This window comes from Ananas comosus, linkage group 14 (genome assembly GCF_001540865.1).
Source record: "Ananas comosus cultivar F153 linkage group 14, ASM154086v1, whole genome shotgun sequence".
Taxonomy (NCBI): Eukaryota; Viridiplantae; Streptophyta; class Magnoliopsida; order Poales; family Bromeliaceae; genus Ananas; species Ananas comosus.
The window spans coordinates 1,995,800-2,018,368 of record NC_033634.1 but is presented as its reverse complement, the minus strand read 5'-3'; the positions used below and the strand labels follow the sequence as shown (position 1 = coordinate 2,018,368).

General features: G+C 36.2%; 3 protein-coding genes across 6 annotated transcripts; 1 reads left to right on the top strand and 2 right to left on the bottom strand.

Moving 5' to 3' along the window:
* LOC109720192 lies at positions 3,058 to 8,368 on the bottom strand. The gene is made up of 3 exons (XM_020247110.1): positions 8,109 to 8,368; positions 7,610 to 8,028; positions 3,058 to 4,305 (listed from the first exon to the last, which is right to left on the bottom strand). The coding sequence occupies exons 1-3, from the start codon at positions 8,353 to 8,355 to the stop codon at positions 3,703 to 3,705; spliced, it is 1,269 nt and encodes a 422-aa protein (XP_020102699.1). The 5' UTR covers positions 8,356 to 8,368; the 3' UTR covers positions 3,058 to 3,702.
* LOC109720630 (probable protein phosphatase 2C 60) lies at positions 10,337 to 17,345 on the bottom strand. Of its 4 annotated transcripts, XM_020247868.1 has the most exons (13): positions 17,090 to 17,329; positions 16,230 to 16,317; positions 15,762 to 15,894; positions 15,081 to 15,144; positions 14,554 to 14,662; positions 12,783 to 12,936; positions 12,387 to 12,512; positions 11,942 to 12,065; positions 11,770 to 11,846; positions 11,504 to 11,556; positions 11,166 to 11,220; positions 10,778 to 10,962; positions 10,337 to 10,667 (listed from the first exon to the last, which is right to left on the bottom strand). In XM_020247868.1, exons 3-13 carry the CDS (start codon positions 15,876 to 15,878, stop codon positions 10,616 to 10,618), a joined length of 1,116 nt encoding a protein of 371 aa, XP_020103457.1. In that variant the 5' UTR covers positions 15,879 to 15,894; positions 16,230 to 16,317; positions 17,090 to 17,329; the 3' UTR covers positions 10,337 to 10,615. The 4 variants fall into 4 exon arrangements, 3 of the variants coding, with proteins under 3 accessions (XP_020103457.1, XP_020103456.1, XP_020103458.1); XM_020247867.1 differs by lacking the exon at positions 16,230 to 16,317 and having other exon boundaries at positions 17,090 to 17,328; XM_020247869.1 differs by lacking the exons at positions 10,337 to 10,667; positions 16,230 to 16,317 and having other exon boundaries at positions 10,898 to 11,040; positions 17,090 to 17,345.
* LOC109720251 (F-box protein SKIP1) lies at positions 19,342 to 21,666 on the top strand. The gene is made up of 2 exons (XM_020247233.1): positions 19,342 to 19,774; positions 20,797 to 21,666. Exons 1-2 carry the CDS (start codon positions 19,365 to 19,367, stop codon positions 21,368 to 21,370), a joined length of 984 nt encoding a protein of 327 aa, XP_020102822.1. The 5' UTR covers positions 19,342 to 19,364; the 3' UTR covers positions 21,371 to 21,666.

Below are 22,569 nucleotides of genomic sequence, written 5' to 3'. Positions count from 1 at the left end.
AATACTTTTTTTTGTGTAGTAGTGTACAAGTGAAACTACTAAAAAAAGCGCTACTTAAATCAATGCAAAAATAAATTTCTAAACCAAATTTGTACTTTAAATTTTTAGGACAGTCGAAGTTTCGATCTCTTTGTTTGTCAAAAAAATATTTGCTTTTTGAATGTAGAAAAGCTTTAGAAAAGTCAAATTTTGTTTTAAAAAAATATTTAAATAAATCGATATACTTGAGAAGAAGAATAAGATAACCATGAGTCAGTTAATATGTAGCTTTCAAAGAAGCCAATTTAATCACGGAAAAATATATACAAAATTGGTTTGTTTAACAGGATAGGATCTCCTTTAATTGTTATGTTATGTTATGATAAAATAAATGAGACATTTTGAAAACCAATTAATAATAATAATAGTAATACTAAGTTAAGTTTTTTGGAATTATTTCAATCTAATATCTTAGTGATCAATAATATCTCAATAATATCTCAAAAAAAAAAAATCTCATGTACCCCCAAAATTCTAGTTTAAAATTTTCAAATATGATAGATTGTGAATGAGAGGTACACGAAGGAATGTCTTTTTGTTTGAGATATTTCAACGGAAACGACAAAGCGAAAGCTAACAACCAATATCTATACCTATATTTTATTATATATTAATCCTCATGATTACATCGTACATGTACTTATCCCTTTAATTTGAGAAAGAGTGAAGCCTATTATTTTCTAATTTTTTTTCTTATTTGATTACTGTGTTATAGAAATAATTTTAATCGTTTATTTATATGATATGTGACTTCTCTTAAATAAGATTTAATAATTTTGTTGAGACGATTACATTTTTTTATTATAGTTTTAGTTTTTAAAAATGTTTATCTATAATATAGACTATATTTATTATTTTTTTACTACATTGATATTTTATTCTTTATAAAACTTTATTTTAACAGTATCTATCTACCGTAACGCGCGAGCTACTACACTAGTGGTCTTGGTGTAGCAACTTTGCATTGTAATAATATTGATTGCTAAAATATATCCTTTGGCTTTATTTGTATAATATATACGATAAAAATTATTTTATTTATTTTAATAAATTATAGTGTGCTGTATATTATAAAAATATATTTTTAGTCTAGATCCGTAAAAAATGTTAAATAACTCTCAATACTAAATTACCAATCGACAATTGTGTCCCAATTGACAATTGTGTACTAAATCACTTTCCACTTTTCACAATGAGGATGCTGTTATTCGTACACATGTACAAATTATTGGTGGTGATATTAAATAAAGATAATAATTCACAAGTAGGAGCCCAAGGAGATGACAAGTTGAATATAATCCATTGATTAAGCCATTAATGTAGTCATTAAAGTTTGGGTGGAGTATGAATTTAGCCTCTTGTGAATATATATATATATATATATATATATATATATATATATATATATATATATATAGTAGAGCTACTATGCTTTCGAAAGTATAGAGATATGGTGCTTTCGATTTTTTGATTCTTAGATCAATCCCTTTAATCGTTTCTTATCTTTCGATTAATATTATTATTACCTTGTAGGGACCACTTAATCCTAAGAGTATTATTTAATCCTAGGGGAGACCGCAATCATCCCAACCATACAATTTTTAATCAAAGAGTCAAAAATTCAAAAACATTAAATCCTCTATATTTTCGATAGCATAGTAGTTCTACTCTCTCTCTTCATATATATATATATATAAAAAATATAAATATAATATATTTTAATTATATATAGGCTGAGTGAATAATCGAGTTTAGTTAAAATCGGCCAATGTTGTTGGCCCATGAAAACAAACCAATAGACAAATAATAAGAGCAAAATTTTTACTAAATTATATTATTTTCTTTCTTTCTTTCTTTCTTTCTTTCACAAGCTCTAAATTCAATATGTTTTCTCTTTCTTTTTTTTCGTTCTCACCCTAATGGCCAAGCCAGGAAGCCCTATAAGTTACCAAGTAACATCATATTGCCCGCCGTTGCCTACCTTGCTATTAATTGTATGCTTGAGAAAATATACAGAATATTTAAGTAAAAAATTATTATTCATATAAAATTTTAATTTTAGTTATATATGATGGATAGTTTAATCAATATTTATCTATATAATTTATTTATTTTTGACTGCATAAATGAAAATGAATAATATTGGAGAATGAAGGCCGAAGAAAAAACATGTGTGACTGAAAAAATTAGATATTCAACTATAAATTATTTTTTTTCATATTATAATACTATATTTCATATAATTATTTGTACTTTGAACTATTAGACATATTTTTGTATCAAATTATAGATAATGTTCTATACAAATTAAACTATTGATCGTATAATGTTGAGAATTTCAAGCGGCTCGTTTAGGCGCTCGAGCTCGCTCGACTTAAATTAGGCTCGCTCGAGCTCGGCTCGAATTAATTTCAATCCAAGTTTGAGCTTAAATTTAGGCTCGAAATTAATTTCAAGCCGAATTTGAGCGATGTAAGCTCGCTCGAGCTCGGCTCGATTCCACCCCTACTTGTGACTTCATATCCTGCATTTATTTAGAATGATTACATCACAACAACCCTAAAAAGATGAGCTTTATCAAAATTACATTGATAAATGCTTTTATGTATCTCCATTGCAATGACTTAATGCAATGAACTTGACACTGCAATATCTGACACAAAACTAATCAAACAATTTCCAGTAAAAAGAAATGATCAAAAATATATGTATATATGCACTCTTTATTATGTAACATTTTGTTTTTCTAGGAGACTTATTTGCTACACCCAGTAGCCATAATCTTATATAGAGTGGAACATATGTAGACATCAAAGCCACCTAACTAAGAAAATATCAAAATATATATCAAAATTAACAATTAGATGATATCAGACATTAGATTTCAAAAAAAAAAAAAAAGGGAAAAAAAACAATGCTACACACCATATTCTTACCATCATACATCAACCTAACTTAGAGAATGAATATAACAGCCTATGCAGAAGCATGGAATGAGGAAAAGTAACACAGAAAAAGGGCACAAGAAGATCAACCAACATTAACCAACACAAGGACCGAAGATTACGAGAAAAAGGTACAAGTCATTCATCATACAGATCACCCATTACTAACACCTAACCTATTTGATGAAATCGAATGCTACTAGTGTCCTCGCCTCAGGAATACTCATTCATAGAAAGATCAACCAACATTAACCAACACAAGGACCGAAAATTACAATAAAGTGCAGGTCATTCATCATGCGGATCACCCGTTGCTAGCAGCCAACCTATTCAATGAAACCAAATGCCGCTAATGCTCTCCCCTCTGAATACTTTGTTCATATTCACTCCTCTAGCTAGCACCACTTCCCCCTACTGCTACTACTACTACAACAACATTACAATTGTTAATGCCTTCAATTAGGAGGAGAGCCATGTATTCATCCTAAACTCCAGATAAAACCTCATTCAGGAGAAATTATTTGCCGAACCCGGTTCACCACGTCAGCCATGGACCTCCGGTGAATCTGCCTTACGTCCTACTCCAGAACATTTTCCAGATTCGAAGATTTTTTTCCTTCAAGAATGGTAGGTAATGAAAGTGAAATTGAGTAAGACGGCGGAGCACTAGGCGACCTACGGTTGACGTGGTGGACCAGATTCAGGCAATAATTTACCCTCACTTTGCTTGTTCTCCTCCCTCTTCTGCAGTTTCTTTATCCTCCTCCGCACCATTTTCCTTTGCATCCTCTTTTATTGGTTTTTCAGCATTCTCTTTAGATTTAACTTTTGTGGCAGCTCTCGCCAGCTTTCGAGCTTGGGCTTTATTTAAATTCTCGGTCGACGAGTTATGCTTCTTCCCTCCAAGGTGAACGGCCATATTAATGGAACTAAGGCACTTCACTTTGCATTTCTCGCACCATAGACAATCCTTCTTCTGTAGAACTGTGTACATCTTCCCGTCGACCTGCATACTTATCTTCTTCTCTCCTTCGGCAGCTGAGGAGCCTTCGGCCTTGGCCAATACTTCTGCTTTCGGTTTTTTCAAGATGCTCTTGTCATTGTTGTTGAACTTCTTCACAGCACCAGAGAGCACGAGCTTTGCCTTGTGCTTCTTCCCTTGGAGGTGCTCATTCAAAGCGCTCTCACTGGTCACACAAACCTCGCAGATAGCACAGCTCCAATCTTTCTTGATCGGCTGCTTCTGGAGCTTTTTGCTCACTTCAGAATCTAGTTCTGCTTTCCTTTTGGTTCCTGAAAGCTTGCTATTTTGCGGTGGGACCTGCGAGAGATTGATGCAAGGGCAGTTGTTTCTCTTCACGGATCACGTGTTGTATTAGCAATAAGCGAAAACAAAAATCAAATGAAATCATCATTTTACAACGTGCAATGAAACTTGGGCCAATCCCAAGCCCACAATATTTAGCACAAAATGGCACATAATTGAAATTAAACTGCATGCAATTCAACTTAGGTGCATCAAAATCAAATTCGGTTTGACTCTAGTCAAGTCTAAGCTAGACAATGTCGGCAAGAACGTCAAACTAAAAACACTAAACATTTTGGCCATCCAGCTCTTTCTCAAGTCTTGTCCAAGAAGTTAAGCAAAAGGGGTGCCATTTTGAATACTTATCAAGGGCCCGTTTGGGTACGTCATAGCTTCTATGTAGTTGGCTTTTCATGCAGCCTTAACCGTGGTCTATCAAAGTCTCCCAAAGAACTTTCCAAGTAAAAGCTACAAGAAGAACCATCAAATTAGAGCTCTTGCTTTTGGGTCAAAATCCCACTTCGGCTCCCGCACTATGACCAGAAGCTCCAAGATTTATGTCGGCATAATTGCACCTCTCAAATTAAGAAGCTCTTTTAAAAGCTCAGAGAAATAAGCCCTTAGGGCCTATTTGACTAGGCCTCTAGAGAAGCTTCTCTACTCAAAAAAGCAACTTCCAGGCATTAGCAAACATAACATCTGGTGCTTCTGCCATGATGGGAAACCGAAATAAGCTTTTAAGCCCCAAACTCAAATGATCAAATTTGGAGCTTCTACTCTTGCTTCTACTACGGAGCTACACACCTTTTACCTTGGAGGCAGAAATAAGCTACACAACCTGCTTCATGTCAACTTAGAGGCTTATGATCCTCCAGCTCACATGAAATTATAAATTTGAGAATGTTTGGTTCTCATCTGGGGCAAGCCACTTCCTATCATCTGGTCGAGCATAATCCTCATGAATATTGCTCCTTCGCAATTTCAATCTCTCTGTGCAAATCATTTAATCCGTAAATAGGCATAAAGAGAGAATGCTTGCTGAAGATGTGCAGCATGTGCTATAGCATATAAACGATGGTTGGATCTCACTACTAGCTGCTATTTCTTTATCTTTTTTCCCCTTTCTTTATCCATCGGCTGTCACATCGTTTGGTGCAAGATATTTCCTGCACATACCTAGGTGGAATTCTTCCACCGGCCGTGGTGCCTTCAATAGCATTTCAGCTTAACATTAAAGCTTCTCAAACATTGGATTCGGACAAAAGATGCAGTTGCAGGGAACAACTGCTGCCAGGGTGATCTAGGTGAAATTCTTCTGCGGCCCACCGTAACTCCAAATTTCAGCAGTGTAAGCAATAAATTCATTATTCCTGCAATTGAACTAAAAACAAGGATGCAAATACGAAAATCAAGGATGGCACCTAAATTTCTCTCTTATGTGCCTGCTACTGCTCTGCGCTTCTTCGCCTTATCTCAGTTGCTGCAGGGCCACCTTTTCTTCTTCAAACTGCTAGCGGGAGTAAATAGAAGTCCAAGTAATTTGTGCCGTCCAGAAATTCCAGAATTGATAATTGGTACTATTGTTAGATATGTTTCAATAGCTTCTAATTGTGGAACGTAAGAATTTTCTTTTCAGTGATTCATGATGATTACTAAAGGCTCCAATTTGCTTTAGTTTGGTTCAGATCTCGAAAGTTTTCCCTCTTTTAATTGCTTTAATTCCCTTTGGCAATTCATATTTAATGTGAAGTTCTATTTCTTTGGTTCTTTATTGCATCTGTGATATTCAAACAGCATCAATTGGTCTCAAGGAATCCAAACAGCAAACTATTTTGTTCAGGTCTGCATAGTGTATACTGAGGGGTATTGAATAAGATACCAACTCACCCCTAACCCAACATTCCCAAGTCTCAGGGATAAAAAAATCAAAAAAATAAAAACTTTTAGGAAGTCCTTCAGAACCTTTAGGCTATATTTCGCATGCAGATACATTTTGTTAAGTTATCGGTATATGTGAAGAATAGACAGCATGTTTAAACCCATGTTTCTTTAGGGGGGAGCACAAATTACCCTTACACTCAAAATTACCCTTACACTCAAATGGCATAACATTATTAAAGAAAGTTCCCAAGAAAACATTATCTAAACTTTGTCATGAAGACGAAACAGAGGCGATATGTCTCATAGTTTTTGGCCTTTTGCCAACAACCCCTTCTTTTACACATTTGCAAAACAGAACTTCCAGCATGTCGACAATTCTTGAAAGGCAATTCCAAGAAATTAGCTTCATCTGAGCTAACATCTCAAGCTTAAGGTCCCAAAAAAGATCAGAAGAACACCGTCAAAATAAACCAATACAAAAAGTCATCAAATATTCGTTAGTTTTAATCTATTTATCTTTCTACCTTTCATCGCCCTCTTTGCTACTTCCCCTTTTGCCCTAATTGCAAGAGCAATTCACACTTAAGGCATAAAGAAGAACAAAGAGAGCGCTGAAGAAGGGACAGATAAGTAGCTTGAAGCAAACAAATAGATAATGACTTTCTTATCAATTTATGTCAATAGTGTTCCTCTAAAATTAAAGAAATTAAACATCCAATGGAGATAAGTAAAATAGAACCACCTTTGAAGAATTGGGAACATAATGGCGCACAATTTTACAAAAACCATTCCATAACAGAAGTGGCTACTAAAAAAATATACTTGACATAACTCTCCATTTTTCTGCATGTAAGAACCTGCCGCCAATAAGAGTTTTCTAGGGAACTTCTGCAATAATTCTTGCACCACTCAGCACACTGAAGCTAGGGAATCTTTTTTTTTTAAAAAAAAAAACCAGCAGAGTGAAGAGACTTACATGCATGTGCAACAAAAAGAACTCAAACAGATTCTGGCACGGAGCAAACTTTAAGACCATCATATCATTATGCTCCATCATGCGCGAACCACGATATGAATCTTAGGTTTAAAGGCACTCAAGTCACTAAATCATGGCATTAACAATACATTATGCACTTTCATCTTATCTCAACTGCTTTTTTAATTGCTTCAATTTGAAGCATGCACTTGATCCCCATCTCAAATATGTTAAAAGAAAAATTAGATAGCTAAAAAATTCACAGGGATTAGTTGACAGATAACGAGGGTTACATATCGCAAACTGTTATTGAGATTTGAGACAAGATTAAAATGTAAGGTTGAAACTGAAGCAATTTGAGTAGCAGGGTAAGTGAGATAGGATTGAAAGTGCATGAATGTTTTCTATAATTGAGCCAAGGAATGAGGAGAAAGATGAGAGATCAGGAGACCAGGGAAGAACCTCAGACGACTCCGGAGACTCGATGATCTGCAACTCGAGCTTCTTCGTAGCCAAAGGTGACTCCTTTTCTTCCCTAGTCCTCTGAGGAGCCTCCAAACAGAGCTTTTTTGGATCGGACCGATCCTCCGAGCACCGACCCGTGGACCGAAACTCTAACGCATCCCTAAACCTAACCCTAGCATCGGGACCGAACGGCGCCGGGAAAGGCTCCATCCTCTCCTCCGGCGGAGGCATCGTCCGCCGCACCCCGAACATCCGCTCCATCTCCAGCTCCCTCCTCACCTCCGCCTCGAGAATCCTCCTCTCCGCCTCCTCCCTCAAAATCTCCTCCCGAATCCTCTCCTTCCGGATCTCCCGCTCCAGCGCCTCCATCGCCGTCATCGGCTGCATCGGGCCGCCGCGGAAGCCGATCAGACCCGCTGCGATCCACCACGCTAGCATCAACAAACCCTAATCCAAATCCTACGGCGAAGAAAGGGGGGAGGTCCGATCTTTTTACCTCGCATTGCTTGGCGGGTGAAGTAGGAGGCGAAGGAGGAGAAAGAAGGGGACGACGAGGACGGAGGAGGAGGAGGAGGGACTTCAGTGAGGGAGGAGAGCCGCTCCTCTTCGGATCGGAACCGAAACTCCATGGATCGCGATCGATCAAGGTTTCGGGTTAGGGTTTTGCGGGGCGGAGAGGGGCGTAGAGAGAGAGGAGGTTGGGGACGGGGGATTTTAGAAGTGTGGGGGGGACGATGGAGCATCTCGAGACCTTGTCCTTTTTGGGAAATGAAGGAGAAATAGAAGGGGCGAAATGTAAAATTGTACGATTATATTTCTCTTATATTTTTGGTAATTCGGGAAATAGTACACATTTCCGACATGTTTCAGAATTTCGAATCTAACGATTTTTTTCGGTAGATTTTGCTTTTAATTTCGGGAAAAAGAAAAAAAGGGCTTTTTTTGCAAATAGCCCCCTGAGCAATTTTTATTTTAAAAATAGCCCTATCAAAATTAAAATTGCAAAAATGACCCTGTCCCTGCCACGTAGGCGCCACGTCAGCGCCACGTGGGCAGGGCTGGGGCCAGGGTATTAAGTTGAACACGGTGAATCATTCACCGTGTCTAAACACGGTGAATGGTTTACCGTGTTTCTTACGTATTTTTTGTATATTGAAAAGTGGAATAAGGAGTAGGGATGTCAATAGGTATGGATACCCGAAATATTATCCGAATCCAAACCCGAATAAATTATATATATATATGTAATTTATTTTTGTTTATTTATACAATATATAAAATATTTAATAATTTTTATTCTTTAAATCTTCATCCAACGGTATGGATTTTTAAAATCCGCTGGGTTGGATGAAGATCTAAGGAATAAAAATTATTAAATATTTTATATATTGTATAAATAAATAAAAATAAATTACGTATATATATAATTTATTCGGATTTGGATTCGGATAATATTTCGTATATCCATACCTATTGACATCCCTACTCCTTATTCCACTTTTCAATATATGTGTAAAAAAATACGTACTAAATACGGTGAACCATTCACCGTGTTCGTGTTCAACTTAACACATGGGCCCAGCCCTGCCCGCGTGGCGCTGACGTGGCGCATGCGTGGCAGGCCCAGGGCCATTTTTGCAAATTAAATTTTGACAGGGCTACTTTTAAAATAAAAATTTGTTAGGGGTCTAAATGCAAAAAAAGCCCAAGAAAAAATGCGTCACGTGGCTTGAATTATGAAAAGTTAAGGGGAAAAAAAATAATTTTAATTAGGAAAATACTTTGGATTTTCTCACTAGATTATATTTTAATTAATAACTCTTTAAACTTGGGTTAGAGCCCGGTCTTCATCATTAATTTTGTAAGAAAAAAAAGTTATTGAGAAATTATATTCTATAATTTTTTTTTTCTCCAATAGTCAATTTTTTTTCTTTATTGTATTATGCCTATAACATAATTTATTTTATTTTTTAAGAAAAAAATAAAGGAGTTGTGTATATTATGCCGTAATAAACTTCTAATCATATTCTCCTGTACTAAAATTTGCTGTAAAAAATACAAAAGTGAGTATTATTATTACAAAATTCTAATTTAAGTACTTTGATTATTTAATAAGCTTGCATTAATGCTTGCTTGAGGGATGTAATTGCAGCTTAGCCTTTGTGCAAGGTGTAATATGAAAATAATTTTGTCCGAGTTCACCAAGATATCAAAACATTGGGAGAAAATATGAAGGGAAAAAAAAGATTCAACCTAGGGAGCTTTAAAAAAAAAAAAAACAAAACAAAACAAATGCATTTTTTTTAACACATTAAAGAATCTAAGAAAATGCATTAAATTTTCATACAAGGAGTACGTCTCCTGCACTTTCGAAAGTATGAAAACTTTCATACTTGTAAATTATTTTAGATGATCGCTGATTTGACGATCGGCTCCATTAGAAATAATTTATGTTATTAGAACAATTTAGAAACCAAATTTTATAACTTTTTAACATCATTTATCAAGTGATCATGACTATTTTAATAGCCGATGTGGCATGTTTGTAAGTTCAACGGTATAGAACAATTCAAATTACATAAAATTTTAATAAAAAATTCTACTTAGTATTAAGAGGAAAATCAATATTGCCGATTTGAAATGTGAGTCTTTTAGCACTTTTTTTATTAGATTTTTATTTTCAGCCGTTCATTTTGAGGCTACTCGTTCACCAGGCAAACAAAGTAAAAAAAAATATATAATTTGATCTCCAAACAATTCTAATAGCGTAGATTCATTCCTAACGAAGCCGATCGTCGAATCCGATGTCCCATCATCGAAAACAACTTTTAAGCACGAAGACTTCTATACTTTTGATTCTATACTTTCGAATGCATAGGAGCCTAGCTCTCCATACAAGCATAAGAATACAACTGCAGTGGATTACACATTGCATGCTAAAAAAGTTTGTTTAATTCTATACAGTTTAATTTCTACCAGCTTCCTTGTTCATCTTCAGCAGCTTCAAACTTTGGGGTGTTCATTTAAAGAGCCATTAGTATTCTCTTGCTCATCACTGCTCAAAAACGAAAATGCTTAGGAAATTAATGAAGTAGGTAAGTTAATTTACTGGGGGAAATAGGACTACTGGATCAATCTTTAATCTGCAAAAGAGTTCGAACTTACTCGCGAGATTCAGTTTGCGTTGATTGTTCTGCAGCAGATGCCGATGCAGATGCGGTGCCCGAGCTACTAGCCTTTTTGAGCTGCACCAAAATCATCGTCATGTTGTCGCATCCCTCCCCGCCCATTGTCGTCGGTGCCAGACACCTATCGAGTACTTTCTCGCAAATGGCGGAGAGTCGGCTCTCCTACATTATCGGAACAGATAGTGTGCATAAGATAGTGCAAACCCAACTCCCCCCATGAAATGGATGAGTTCTAATAAACTGCAATTTTCAAGTGGTATGGATGAAACTAAATTAGATGATTTTGTCATGGCATATAAAGTCTTTTTAAGTTGACACATAACAAAAATATTTTTCGAAGTTCTCAAGAAAGGTATTTTACTTACTGTGTTCATTTGTTCGTGGATAAAATCCACCAGCTGCTGGCTCGACATGCAATCCCTGCCAGTCATTCAGAAAAAGACCATTAAATCTCGACAGATATTTCAACGAGAAAAACATTTAGATACATCAGGTTGCAAGCAACTACAATTAATTCTCCGGTTGCATCCACGGACTAGCCCGGCCCCATATTAGTTTGCTGGATAATTTGAAAGCTAATATTAAGTTTTCTTTTCAAACTCTCGTCAATATAGAGAAAAACATCCGCGGCGATCTGCAGGGAAACAATAGAAGTACACCAGTGAAATGGGGATGCGGCATTGAAGGCGTACGTAGTACGTACCATATGCCGTCACATGCTAGAACGATAAACTCGTCATCATCACATAGCTCCACCTAACACAAAATATATACCTAAGGGTTAGAGCACTTTTATCAGATAGTAGGATATAAACCACTTGAGCTGAAAGACTAAGGATTACAGCAAACGAAAAGTTTAAGGACCCAAATTTGGGGCCAAACTGAAACAGTATTGAAAGGTTGAGAAACCCCAGTGAAATATACCATTAATAAGTTGCAAATCAAGCAAATTTAAGTTGCAGAACTTACAGTGTTTATGTCGGGATTGGCGGTGATGACTTGCTTCTCAGGAGGAAAAATCTTGTTCTGCTTGAACTCCATATCGCCTAAAGAAATCACAGCTTATTTAGGCATGAAAATCACACTAATACAAATGCCGCATGAATTTTTTTTTTTCTCTCTCAACGGTCGTTAGTAGTACCAATTGCTCTTGACAGGTTTAAGCTTCCATTGACTCGTCCTGCATGGATGAACCCCCCAGCTTTTAGTATCCTTTCTCTCTCGGCCTCAAGCTCTGGCTTGTGATCTTTGGACAAATTGTACGCCTAGTATATGAGGGGAAAAATTGAAAGAAAAAAAGAAAGAAAAATCACATTCTCGTGTGTCGCCGATGATATTCACAAACTTGTTCACATAGGTGGGGCTTTTGTAGAGTAATCTTTTCAAAGAAAGCACTGGCAGCTTTTTAACCAAATCAACTCTGATCCTCGACAGCTTCTTGCTATAGCATAAGCAGAAGCATCGAATTGAGCTTCTGCGCTTGGGGTGGTCCGAAAGCTCGTTTTAGCTTCCTGCTATAGCAAAAGCTTAAAACTTTTTGCTTGTTAAATGCTTGTTGACTAGAAATTTTTGCTTGAGAAACACACCTGACCCTTCCTCGAGATAACACAGCGAGAATCACCAGCATTTGCAACAACAAGTTGGTTGTTTCTTATGATCGCCACGCAAGCAGTGGATCCAGATGTGGGCCCGGAAAAATCAGAGTGGGGTCCCTGGTCACAAAATGTCGCTAATAAGACTAAAGGTGTCACCTTCATTAACGTTAAAATGCAAAGAAATAAGAAACGAGAATTAACGAATATTCAATAATGCACCAATGCACTTAAATTATAAGCACTCCTTAGTTACAAGTTAACAAAATGAACTATAAGCTGTGACATTTTGAGCATTGATATTATATAAATTCCAATTGCAAATGCAAGCCATATCAAAAATCAGAAAAATCCGTGCACAACTTCCGAATTTGCCAAAATTATCAATACCTCCTCAAAAGCCCAATCATCTTCATTATCATGGTTGTCCCCGCCCTTTGGAGACCAAATTAGTCCTTCAATCATGCCGGTAAACTTATTAATTTTATCTCCTAATGCAGCTAGTTCCCTCCATCCTCTTTGCCCTTGCATCATTTCGTCCATTCTGAAAAGAAGAATAATAATAATACTAGTTTAGAAACCCGCGCGACGCGGATAGAAATTATAATAAAAATTTACAAATTAAATACAATAAAATAAAAAAAAATGATTGGTTAGTAATATAAAAAATATATTAAAAGAAATTAGAATGAGAATATAATTCAGTGGAGAACAAAGAAAGAAAACGAAAAGAAAGAACTATAGGAGAATAAAAATTGTTGTATAGATAGAAATTAAAAAAAATAATTTAATGCAAGAATAAAAGAGAAAGAAAAAAAATCTGGAGCTGATTTCATTAAGGTTGGTTTCGTTATTTGACGAATTATAATGGACTTCGGTTTCCTTTTTTCTGCATGAAAACCAAATTTCAAAAAAAAAAACGCAATTAAAATAAAATAAAATTGGTAGGAAAGAAATAGTAAAAAATAATATTTTTTATATTCATTGAAATATAAAATCCCATCTAAAAGAAGCCTTCGAATTCATAGCTCTTTGATTCATCGTCACATGCTTTTTCTCTACACTAAATCAAATCAAAATTGTAAAAATAAGTATTTAAAAATTATTGATATTAATTTGAAACCTGTAAATGCTATTTTAATTCTCAAAGATAATGCATCGAACAGCTGGCGTGCGTGGTAAACAATCCCGATATCGCAATATCCAAACAAATGATAGCTTTGCAGATCTCTTCCTAAATCCAAAAAAATGAATCTCATATTAGAAGGATTTGATTAAAAAGAAAAAAAATCATAGGAAGATAAAGAGAGGATTTTAAAATGTTGATGATAAAGGAGTCGAATTGGACGTCAAAGGCGACAAAGGAGAAGGTTTGAGAAGAAGTTGGGAAGCGAGCGCTGCAATCACAACCCACGGAGAGGAGGCCGTTGCGAGGGGCAACGTAAAGGATCATAGCGAAGCTTCTTAGCATAACAGCGAATGCTCTAGCAACCTATACCACGTCCACGAAAAATTACACTATCACCAACTCCTCCATTAATGGGGGGAGAGAGAGGATGAAGAAGAAGAAGAAGAAAACAAAAAGTTTAATGTAGAAATCTACACTATAATGCTATGAAAGTTTTGAAAAAATATAATGTTATGTAGAAATCTATACTTTCAAATTCAGAGTGTACGTTTTGAAAAAGTATAAGATTTTAAAAAAGTATGAAGGGTTGGGAGATGAGAGGGTGTACGTTTTGAAAAGTATGAAGGGCGGGGAGATGAGAGGGTGTACATTTTGAAAAGTATAAAGGGTGAAGAGATGAAAGGGTGTACGTTTTAAAAAAGTATGAAGGGTGGGGAGATGAGAGAGTATACGTTTTGAAAAAATATGAAGAAATGTGAAGGGGTGTACGTTTTGGAAAAAGATGAGAGTATGTGAAGAGATGAGGGAAGTGTACAGTGAGGGAATAGAAAGGATGAGCTCATAACCCAAACAACTCAAGTGAAGAAAATATCGCCACTTGGCACATTTTATTGGGAATTAATATAATAGTATAGATATAGATATAGATAGTATAGATATTTACAAGGTCGGAGTCTAGCAGCTTCGACCTAATCTAGAGCTCTTCAAATCTAATTTATACATCTTCCAATAGCAAGACGATACATTAGGTACCTCAGAAAAGCTTTCTGAAGAGAGGTGCCTAAATCGCCAGCTGCATAGGCCTCATTCTTGAGAACCTGCGTGTGTAGGTACTTCGCGCAAAACTTGGCAACTACTTTCCCTGTATATAATGGAGCATTAACCCGAAGCAAGTAGCATGAATACAAATGCAGCAATAACATATATCAGAAAACAGAAAAATATATAGCGAAGAATATTTCATGTCTTGCGTGTGTAAAAAGCCAGAAATGAAGACTTAATGGGAAGATCAATTTCCCGATGTGAAGATTACATACTTTAGCGAGCTCAGAAAAGTAATACAGTTCTAGTATAATCTATTTGAGCATCTATTTATAGGAAAAGATATCTTAGTGTCGACGTGGAACAAGCGCATTAATAATGGAAAAAATATTAGTTGCCATAATTAACAGAAAGAACTATGACCTTCTACTTGCCTCTAAATAAGCATAAATTTTAAAGAAAAGAGGGGAAAACTATTGCTGTTAATAGGCAAAAAAGACGTTGAAAATGAAGTTTACCTCCATGGCCATCATAAACACCAAAGAACGATGTGTGCTCATCAAGATCTAGCAATGCGGTATGCTGCAAATAAATCAAGCACAGAGTAACCAAAGAGATTCAGTAATTGAACAATATATAAATCAACTTAGACTCGCATGCAATTAATTGCCTCAGATAACTGAACATAAAACAAATAACAAACAATTATTAGTTGCAACCATTGAATTTGGAGCCCTAAAAGAATCATCAGTTATAAAGGAATGAAAGGCAACGGTGACAACAAAAGATCACAATTATGCCTTGCTCCAGCCGAGCTAGTCTAATTGTCCATTTGGTCTTGCTTCTAGTTTTGCTTTCAGATGTAGCCACTTTTAGCGTGGCGCTGAGTAAATAGAAAAGTTTAGATTTCTAGCTATAGTGGGAAATTGAAATGAGATTCTGAGCTCCAAAAGCAGAAACTCTAATCAGAGTTTTTGCTTATACTACGGAGAGAAGATGCTAGGGGATTTTAATTTAGCACTCCCCTAATACCAAACACCAACAGTAAGTATAGTACCCTTTGAACCTCCCAGCATTCAGCAATGGAAAGCAGATTAGAAGTGACGGTCATAATCGAAACATCAGCAGCAGTTCCATTCAGAAGTGTTAAAATCAACGAGAATCATGCAAATGCATTTTATGCAGAGAATTATACTCACAGCATCTTCCATGGTTGCACGCCATCCTTGCATGGATGAGAGACCATACTTTAGCCTGTCATTTTCACCATCTTCAGAAAATTTCTCAGTATTTGGAGTGCTAAGATATATCCCCATTTTCTGTCAGCTTCACCTGAAATAGTAAGCTTTATATAAGAAGAGGAAATCTTTTTTTTTTTCTGTTATCACAAAGTCTAGCAAAGCTTTATGTGACGGGAAAAGTGCCAGCGAACTGGAGGGAAATACTCTTCCGATAATGTGTGGAACAAACAGAAAAATCCAAAATCTCCTAACTCAAATGAGGAAAGAAGACTACATTATTTTAAGGAGTTAAATACAAAACATTGGATAAGGAAACAAAGAAGAAAAGGCAAAGATTATGCGGCATGCTTTTTCTAATCACACCGAAATACTTCAACAAAAAATAAACCAGATCACCAGTTCCTAGCAATCAAATAATTTTCAAACCTGGGTTTTAGATCTCAAAAGAGTAATCACCAAACTACAAGCAAACATGGATAATCCTTTCGGTCACGTGAATTACAAAGACCACAGCCTGCAGAAAGATAAAATCAGTCATGTGGAGAAACCTGTAAATGGTAACTTGAACCAAACCACATCTGCTGATTCGGTTTAGACCGAGTTCAATCAAAATAACCAGCATGGTTTCAGATTTAAAAAGAGAAAACAAAAACCGAAAAAGTCGATTCAGCTTGGTATGGGTGTTCAGGAAAACAAGCCCAAATCCGAGAAACAAATATACAGTACAAGCGAGTTGAGTTACGACTGCAATATCTACAACAATTTTATTCAGAGTTCATGTATAGGCCTAGAACAATACATCAAACCAAAACCAAACCCACTAAAATCACTTGAAACTTTTAATCTCATCATAGTGATATTAGATTGGCAGCTTCAGATGAAAAGCCAACATGATTTATCCAATCACAAACAACAGGGAATATCTAACCACACTAAAACAAATATATTTCCCTTGCCCTTTCCTTATAAACTCCAAATTGCTATGCACTTAAAATTAACATCCCAGAAACTTAAATTTCTCTTCTTTCAAAAGAAAATAACAAGTCCCAGCAATCAAAACCAACACAAATCTGCTCAAAACCAAACAAAGATATCAATTTGACTGAAACTAATCACCCAAAACCACATAAAATTGGGTGAAACATAACCTGATATTCCAAAAAACATTTATCAGCAAAAGTAAAAAAACAACAACAACAGTTACCCAGATAAAAAAAAAAAAAAAAATCCAATTTTTAACCCAAAAACTGCAAAAAGCAAAGCAGGAAATTAACAAAATAACTCACTGGTGAGGGGGCGGGGATCAAAAGGGAGAAATGAGTCTCTGAAATAGGAATCTGGGGGAGATCCTGAGGTGGAAGGAGAAGGGAGAATCGAGACAAGAGGTAGGATTGTGAGAGAGCCAGGGCGTAGGGACTTCGCAATGTTGGGAGATTACATGGACATGTTAATTAATTTATTGTTATATATATATAATTATTATTTGTTGTACCATTTTTGAGCTGGATCATAGATAATCTGATTTTTTTTTCTTTTTCTTTATCTTTTATTTCTTTTTTTGGTGCATTGTTTATCCTTTTAGTTTAAAAGTTCCTGGGCTTTTTCCAAATTAGGGGCGTTTGTTTTGATGTAAGTGGGGGTGGAACTCAAGTTTTATTATTTTTGCTATTTATTTTAATGTAAGTTAAAATGTATTGTAACACAAGTTACTTTAGGCCTTCAATTTATCGACTCTGAACTTTTTCCTCTAAAATGTCGAACTCGACTTCTGCCACACTTAATTTTTTCTTAAAAATTTATTAAATGGTAAAACCTAAATTTTACTTCTTTAATAATAGATTAGAATTATCTTATTTATAATAAACTATAATTATTTTTAAATAATAAAAAAATTTAATTATTTAATAGGTTAAATTTTATAGGAATAAGCTTATGATTATATTCAGGAAATAACGGAATCCATTTACTTATATCAAAATAAACAATAGAACTCAAAAAACTGATTTCACCAGCATCAAGTTACATCAAAATAAATAAAATAAGTAATTGAATTTAACTTTCTAACTGTACGAGATACATCAAAACAAACTACAAAAAAATAATCACAATCCAGTAAAACTTAAATATCACTATACTTGAGTTACGTCGAATCTATAAATTCGTCAATCCAAACACTCCCTTAATATAGTTGTGTAGCATTTGTCCTCTTAAGACCGCGACAGATAGGGGTGAAATTCTCTAAAATAAAAGAAAAAAATACCAGGATATTTTTTAAAAGCATACAAATAATTAATATATTTATAAAATTCTAAAATGATTTATATATTATTGTAAATTATAATATTATTTGTATCACCATCTATCGTTTTAAAATTCTTTTTTTCTTTTATTTATTTCATCGTAATCTTAATTCTTAATCTACATAATATACTAACGCACCGCAACATCTATAATTTAAGAACATTAAGAATTTACAAACCTCTTTTGATTTTTATTATATACAAAAGCAAATAAATATGTGGGAGAGATGAGAGGGTGACATGTGTGGGCAAATTTAAAAGAGGAATGCTAAGTTGGCAACCACGAGAGATTGTAATTGGAAAAAATTTATGACCCTTTATTCAAGATTTTGTCAATTATTCGGCTTAAAAAAATTAATAAGGCTCGAAATAAAAATAAAAAAAATTGAATTTATTGTGTTGTATTATTATTATATTATTATAAAGTGTTTTAAAAGTAAAATTATTTCCTGCACCCGATGCATCCGTAAATCTGTGCACCGCCCCACTATCAGCCCTACATTATGCAGCTTACCTTTGATCCAACCGTCGACTTTTTATTTTTGGTTAGAGCAAATTAACGGTCGAGATCGACATACGGAGCTGATTACACGGTCGATAGATGATCGGTGTACGGGTGTACGTACGCACCGGTTTCAGATTAATAATGCGATCTCGGGAGGGTGGGGACTGGGGACGTTGTTGTGGGGTTTTTTTATAAAATGACCCTCCAGAAATTTGATTTTGGCAAAATAGTTCTACCAAAATTTTATTTGTAAAACTAATCCTCCTTTCGCCACGTGAGCGCCACGTCAGGAATTTCTAAAAAAGACGGTGAATCGTTCACCGTCTTTGTTATATTTGTTGTGTTCATAAGACGGTGAACCATTCACCGTCGTCCAGAATATGGTGTTCTTGATAAGACGGTGAATCGTTTACCGTCTTCATAAGACAAGAGAAGACGGAGGAAAGGACGAAAAGGTGGATTTTGCACTAAAGTCGTGAATGGTTTACCACCTTCTGAAGGCGGTAAACCATTCACTGCTTTTATAATAAATATTACAAAGACGGTAAATGATTCATCGTTTTTGTGAGAAATCCTGACGTGGCGCCCACGTGGCGAAAGGAGGGTTAGTTTTACAAATAAAATTTTGGCAGCATCACTATGCTAATTTTGAGTTTCTGGAGGGTCATTTTATAAAAAAGCCCTTGTTGTGCGTAAGTATGGCGCGGCTCGATCGGAGAGGGGTCGAAACCACACCACACCACACCACACCACGCCATGGAGAACGACGACGAACCCGTTGTCGGCGGCGGCGGCGGAGGAGGAGGAGGAGGAGGAGGAGGAGCGGAAGTGGCGGGGGCGCGGGATTGGTCGGATCTGACGGCGGTGTGCCTCGTGAACGTGCTCCGCCGCCTCAGCCTCGAGGACCGGTGGCGAGGGGCGGCGGCGGCGTGCCGCGCGTGGCGCGACGCGGCGCGCGACCCGTCGCTCCACGCCGCGCTCGACCTCGAGCCCGCGTTCGAGGCCGCGGGCGCCGGGCGCTCCGACGCCGCGGCGTGGTGGACCCCCGCGTTCCAGCGCCGCGTCGACGCCATGCTCCGATCCGCCGCCGAGTGGGCCGCGGGGGGCCTCCGCGAGGTCCGGGTCCGGCACTGCTCCGACGACGCCCTCAGCTTCGCCGCCGAGAGGTATTCGCTTCCGTCTAGGGTTAGGGTTTTCCTCTTTGCTCGTTTCTGAAATTTCGCATCGGATCGTGTTGTTTTTGTCGGGTGGATCTATTTGGGTATTGATTTGTCTGTTTGGAGGAGAAAGGTGCGATTTTTTTTGGGTTTCGTGTTGGAAATGGCTCAAATTGGCATATTGGAGTTTGGAATTTGGGACAAACAATGGTTGTTAACTATTTGACCTATATCCCTTTTTCGGATGAGAATTTAGTTTGATTGGATTACAATCCAGCTTCTGTTTGGAAATGTCAGGAACTATCATGTTGTTTACATTTATGCGCATGGTCTTTGAAATTGAGAGTAATTAGCAGAAACAGGGAAGCTTTAATCATAGAAATAGAAGGATTTATAGTTCTATTTATTACCCAAAACATTTCAACTTGTATAACATTATAGAAGAGGAGGTGGAGAGAAGCTTTATTAATTAATCCTGCACATGCGACTTAATTTTGAAATGGTGGTAGTATGAATTTATGTGATTTGGTATTTAGCCTTTGCCTTTTGCTGATAAAAGAATATGGTGATTTATGAATGTGATGGTGAAAAATTTGTTCTTATGAATTTGGCGTGAGAAGCTTCTTTAAGAATTGAAATAAGCCATGCTAAGGATTTGTAGAAGTGTTCTAGAATTTAGATAGATGCCTTTTAATACGTAAATTAAATTGTATTTGTCACCATTTCTTGTTTCGGATTAAAGTGTAGTTTTTTATGTCAATTTAGCTAATTTCTTTTTCTTTTTCTCCCTTTTTTTGGCTTTGTAACTTAAATCTTCTAACTAAATCTGGAGCTTTTCCAAATCTTCATGCATCAATTTGGCTTTTGTTAAATGGCACATAGTATATTTCGCTGTTTTCCCCCCTTTTCGTTTGCTACTTTTCTCCTGGTTTTAGTCTGTGCTCTTTCTTTCCCCATCTTCATGCAAAAATGTATCAAGTTTTTCTTTTCTAGTTTATTTTTGTACTTGTTCTGATTTACTTCGCCTGCAGGTCGCCAGATCTCAGAATCCTTTCTGTTAGGAGCAGTCAGAGCATAACTGATCGATCGATAATCAAGGTCGCGACCTCCTGCCGAGTGCTTACCGAACTAGACATCAGCAACTGCTACGAGGTCTCGTACAAGTCAATTGAATCAATCGGCCTTAACTGCCCTAACCTAACAGTTCTCAAGCGCAACCTGCTGAACTGGCTCGACCCCTCACAACATGCGGGGATCGTCCCCGAAGATTACCTACGAGCATGCCCTCAAGATGGCGATTGTGAAGCTGCCACGATCGCTAAGTTCATGCCCAAATTGAAGCACCTCGAACTGCGATTCTCGAAATTATTAATAAGTGGGCTGATTTTAATTTCAGAAGGGTGCAGGGACTTGGAGTATTTGGACTTGTTTGGATGTGCAAATTTGACGAGCAGGGGGATTGAGCAAGCTTCTGCCAATTTGAAGAATTTGCATATATTACAGAGGCCCAACTTCTACATCCCGCGATCGGTCTTTCATACTGAGAGGTACGGGCACTGGAGGTTATATGATGAAAGGTTTCAAACAAACGTATTCCAAATTTAATCGCCCGTGAAAAAGTACAGTGATACCGTAAATGGACCAGGTTTTTATAATTGTCTAGAATAAAGATCATTTCATTGTAACCTGTATGAAAGCATTGCTAGCCAATGTGGACAAATTGTACGATGATAAAAATTTAGTGTGTAATCTCTAGTTTCCCTACCGATTTGCTACGATGTTATGCGCCGTTTGTTTTCTGCGGAAGTTGTTGCAGTGTGCATAGGAAGCCAAGTACATTTCCTCTGCTTGTGACAAATTATAGTCACAGTTTTATGATGGTTATTATTATTATTATTATTTGCTGTTGTGATAGTAAGATTTCACTGCGCAAGATTATAAATTTGTGTAGAAAATGCTGAAATTTAGGTACCATAATTTCTCTGGATTTTGCAGGAAAAGACTATCAACTTGAACACTGTTCTTAAAAAGAGAGGGAACTTATGCTAAATTTTGGAAGTGGGTATTGAGTAGCAGTTTGAACCAATAATTGCTTGTGCTATTAGTCGTTGTCATTTCAAAGAAATTTTTCGAAAATACAGTGGATGTGAAACTATGGATTGCTCCCTTGGTCTCTAATTTTAATCTGAAAATGATTTACAAAAAGTTGGGGTGATCAATGTGTATAATAATTCCTTTTTTTTTTTCATCTTTTATGTTCATTTCATTCAAGTCTTTTCACTGGAACTTTTTACTCTAGGAGAAAGCTAAAATGTGCTTTAGACCCAAAAATACTTCTTTTATATAGTTTTTTATCCCTCTGTTTTACTCAGGAACATGGATTAAGTTCTCTTTGCAAATTAAATAATCTAAGATTTAATTATCCTTAAGGGTGTTTTTTTGAGAGCTTCTAATGACTAAACAACCAGTTTTTTTTTTTCCCCTCCAAAAATTTAAAAAAGAACAAAACTTGTTCTTGCTCCATGATTTGATAATTGGAGGAACGAATTGCACCAAACTTTTGTATCGAAACAAATCAAATCAATTGAGTTTCAATTAAAACCCAATAAAAAGACCACAATTAATTCGCGTTTCCTTAATCCAGCATCCTAAGTTTTCTACATCTTTTTCTCTTTGGTTAACGAAAAAAAAAGGAATTAAAATAAAAAATTGGACCAATAAAAACCAATTAACAAACGAGTAATCCGATTAGGTCTAGGGTTTAGTCCCGAACCAAACCGTAAATAACCCAACTTACCCCAAGT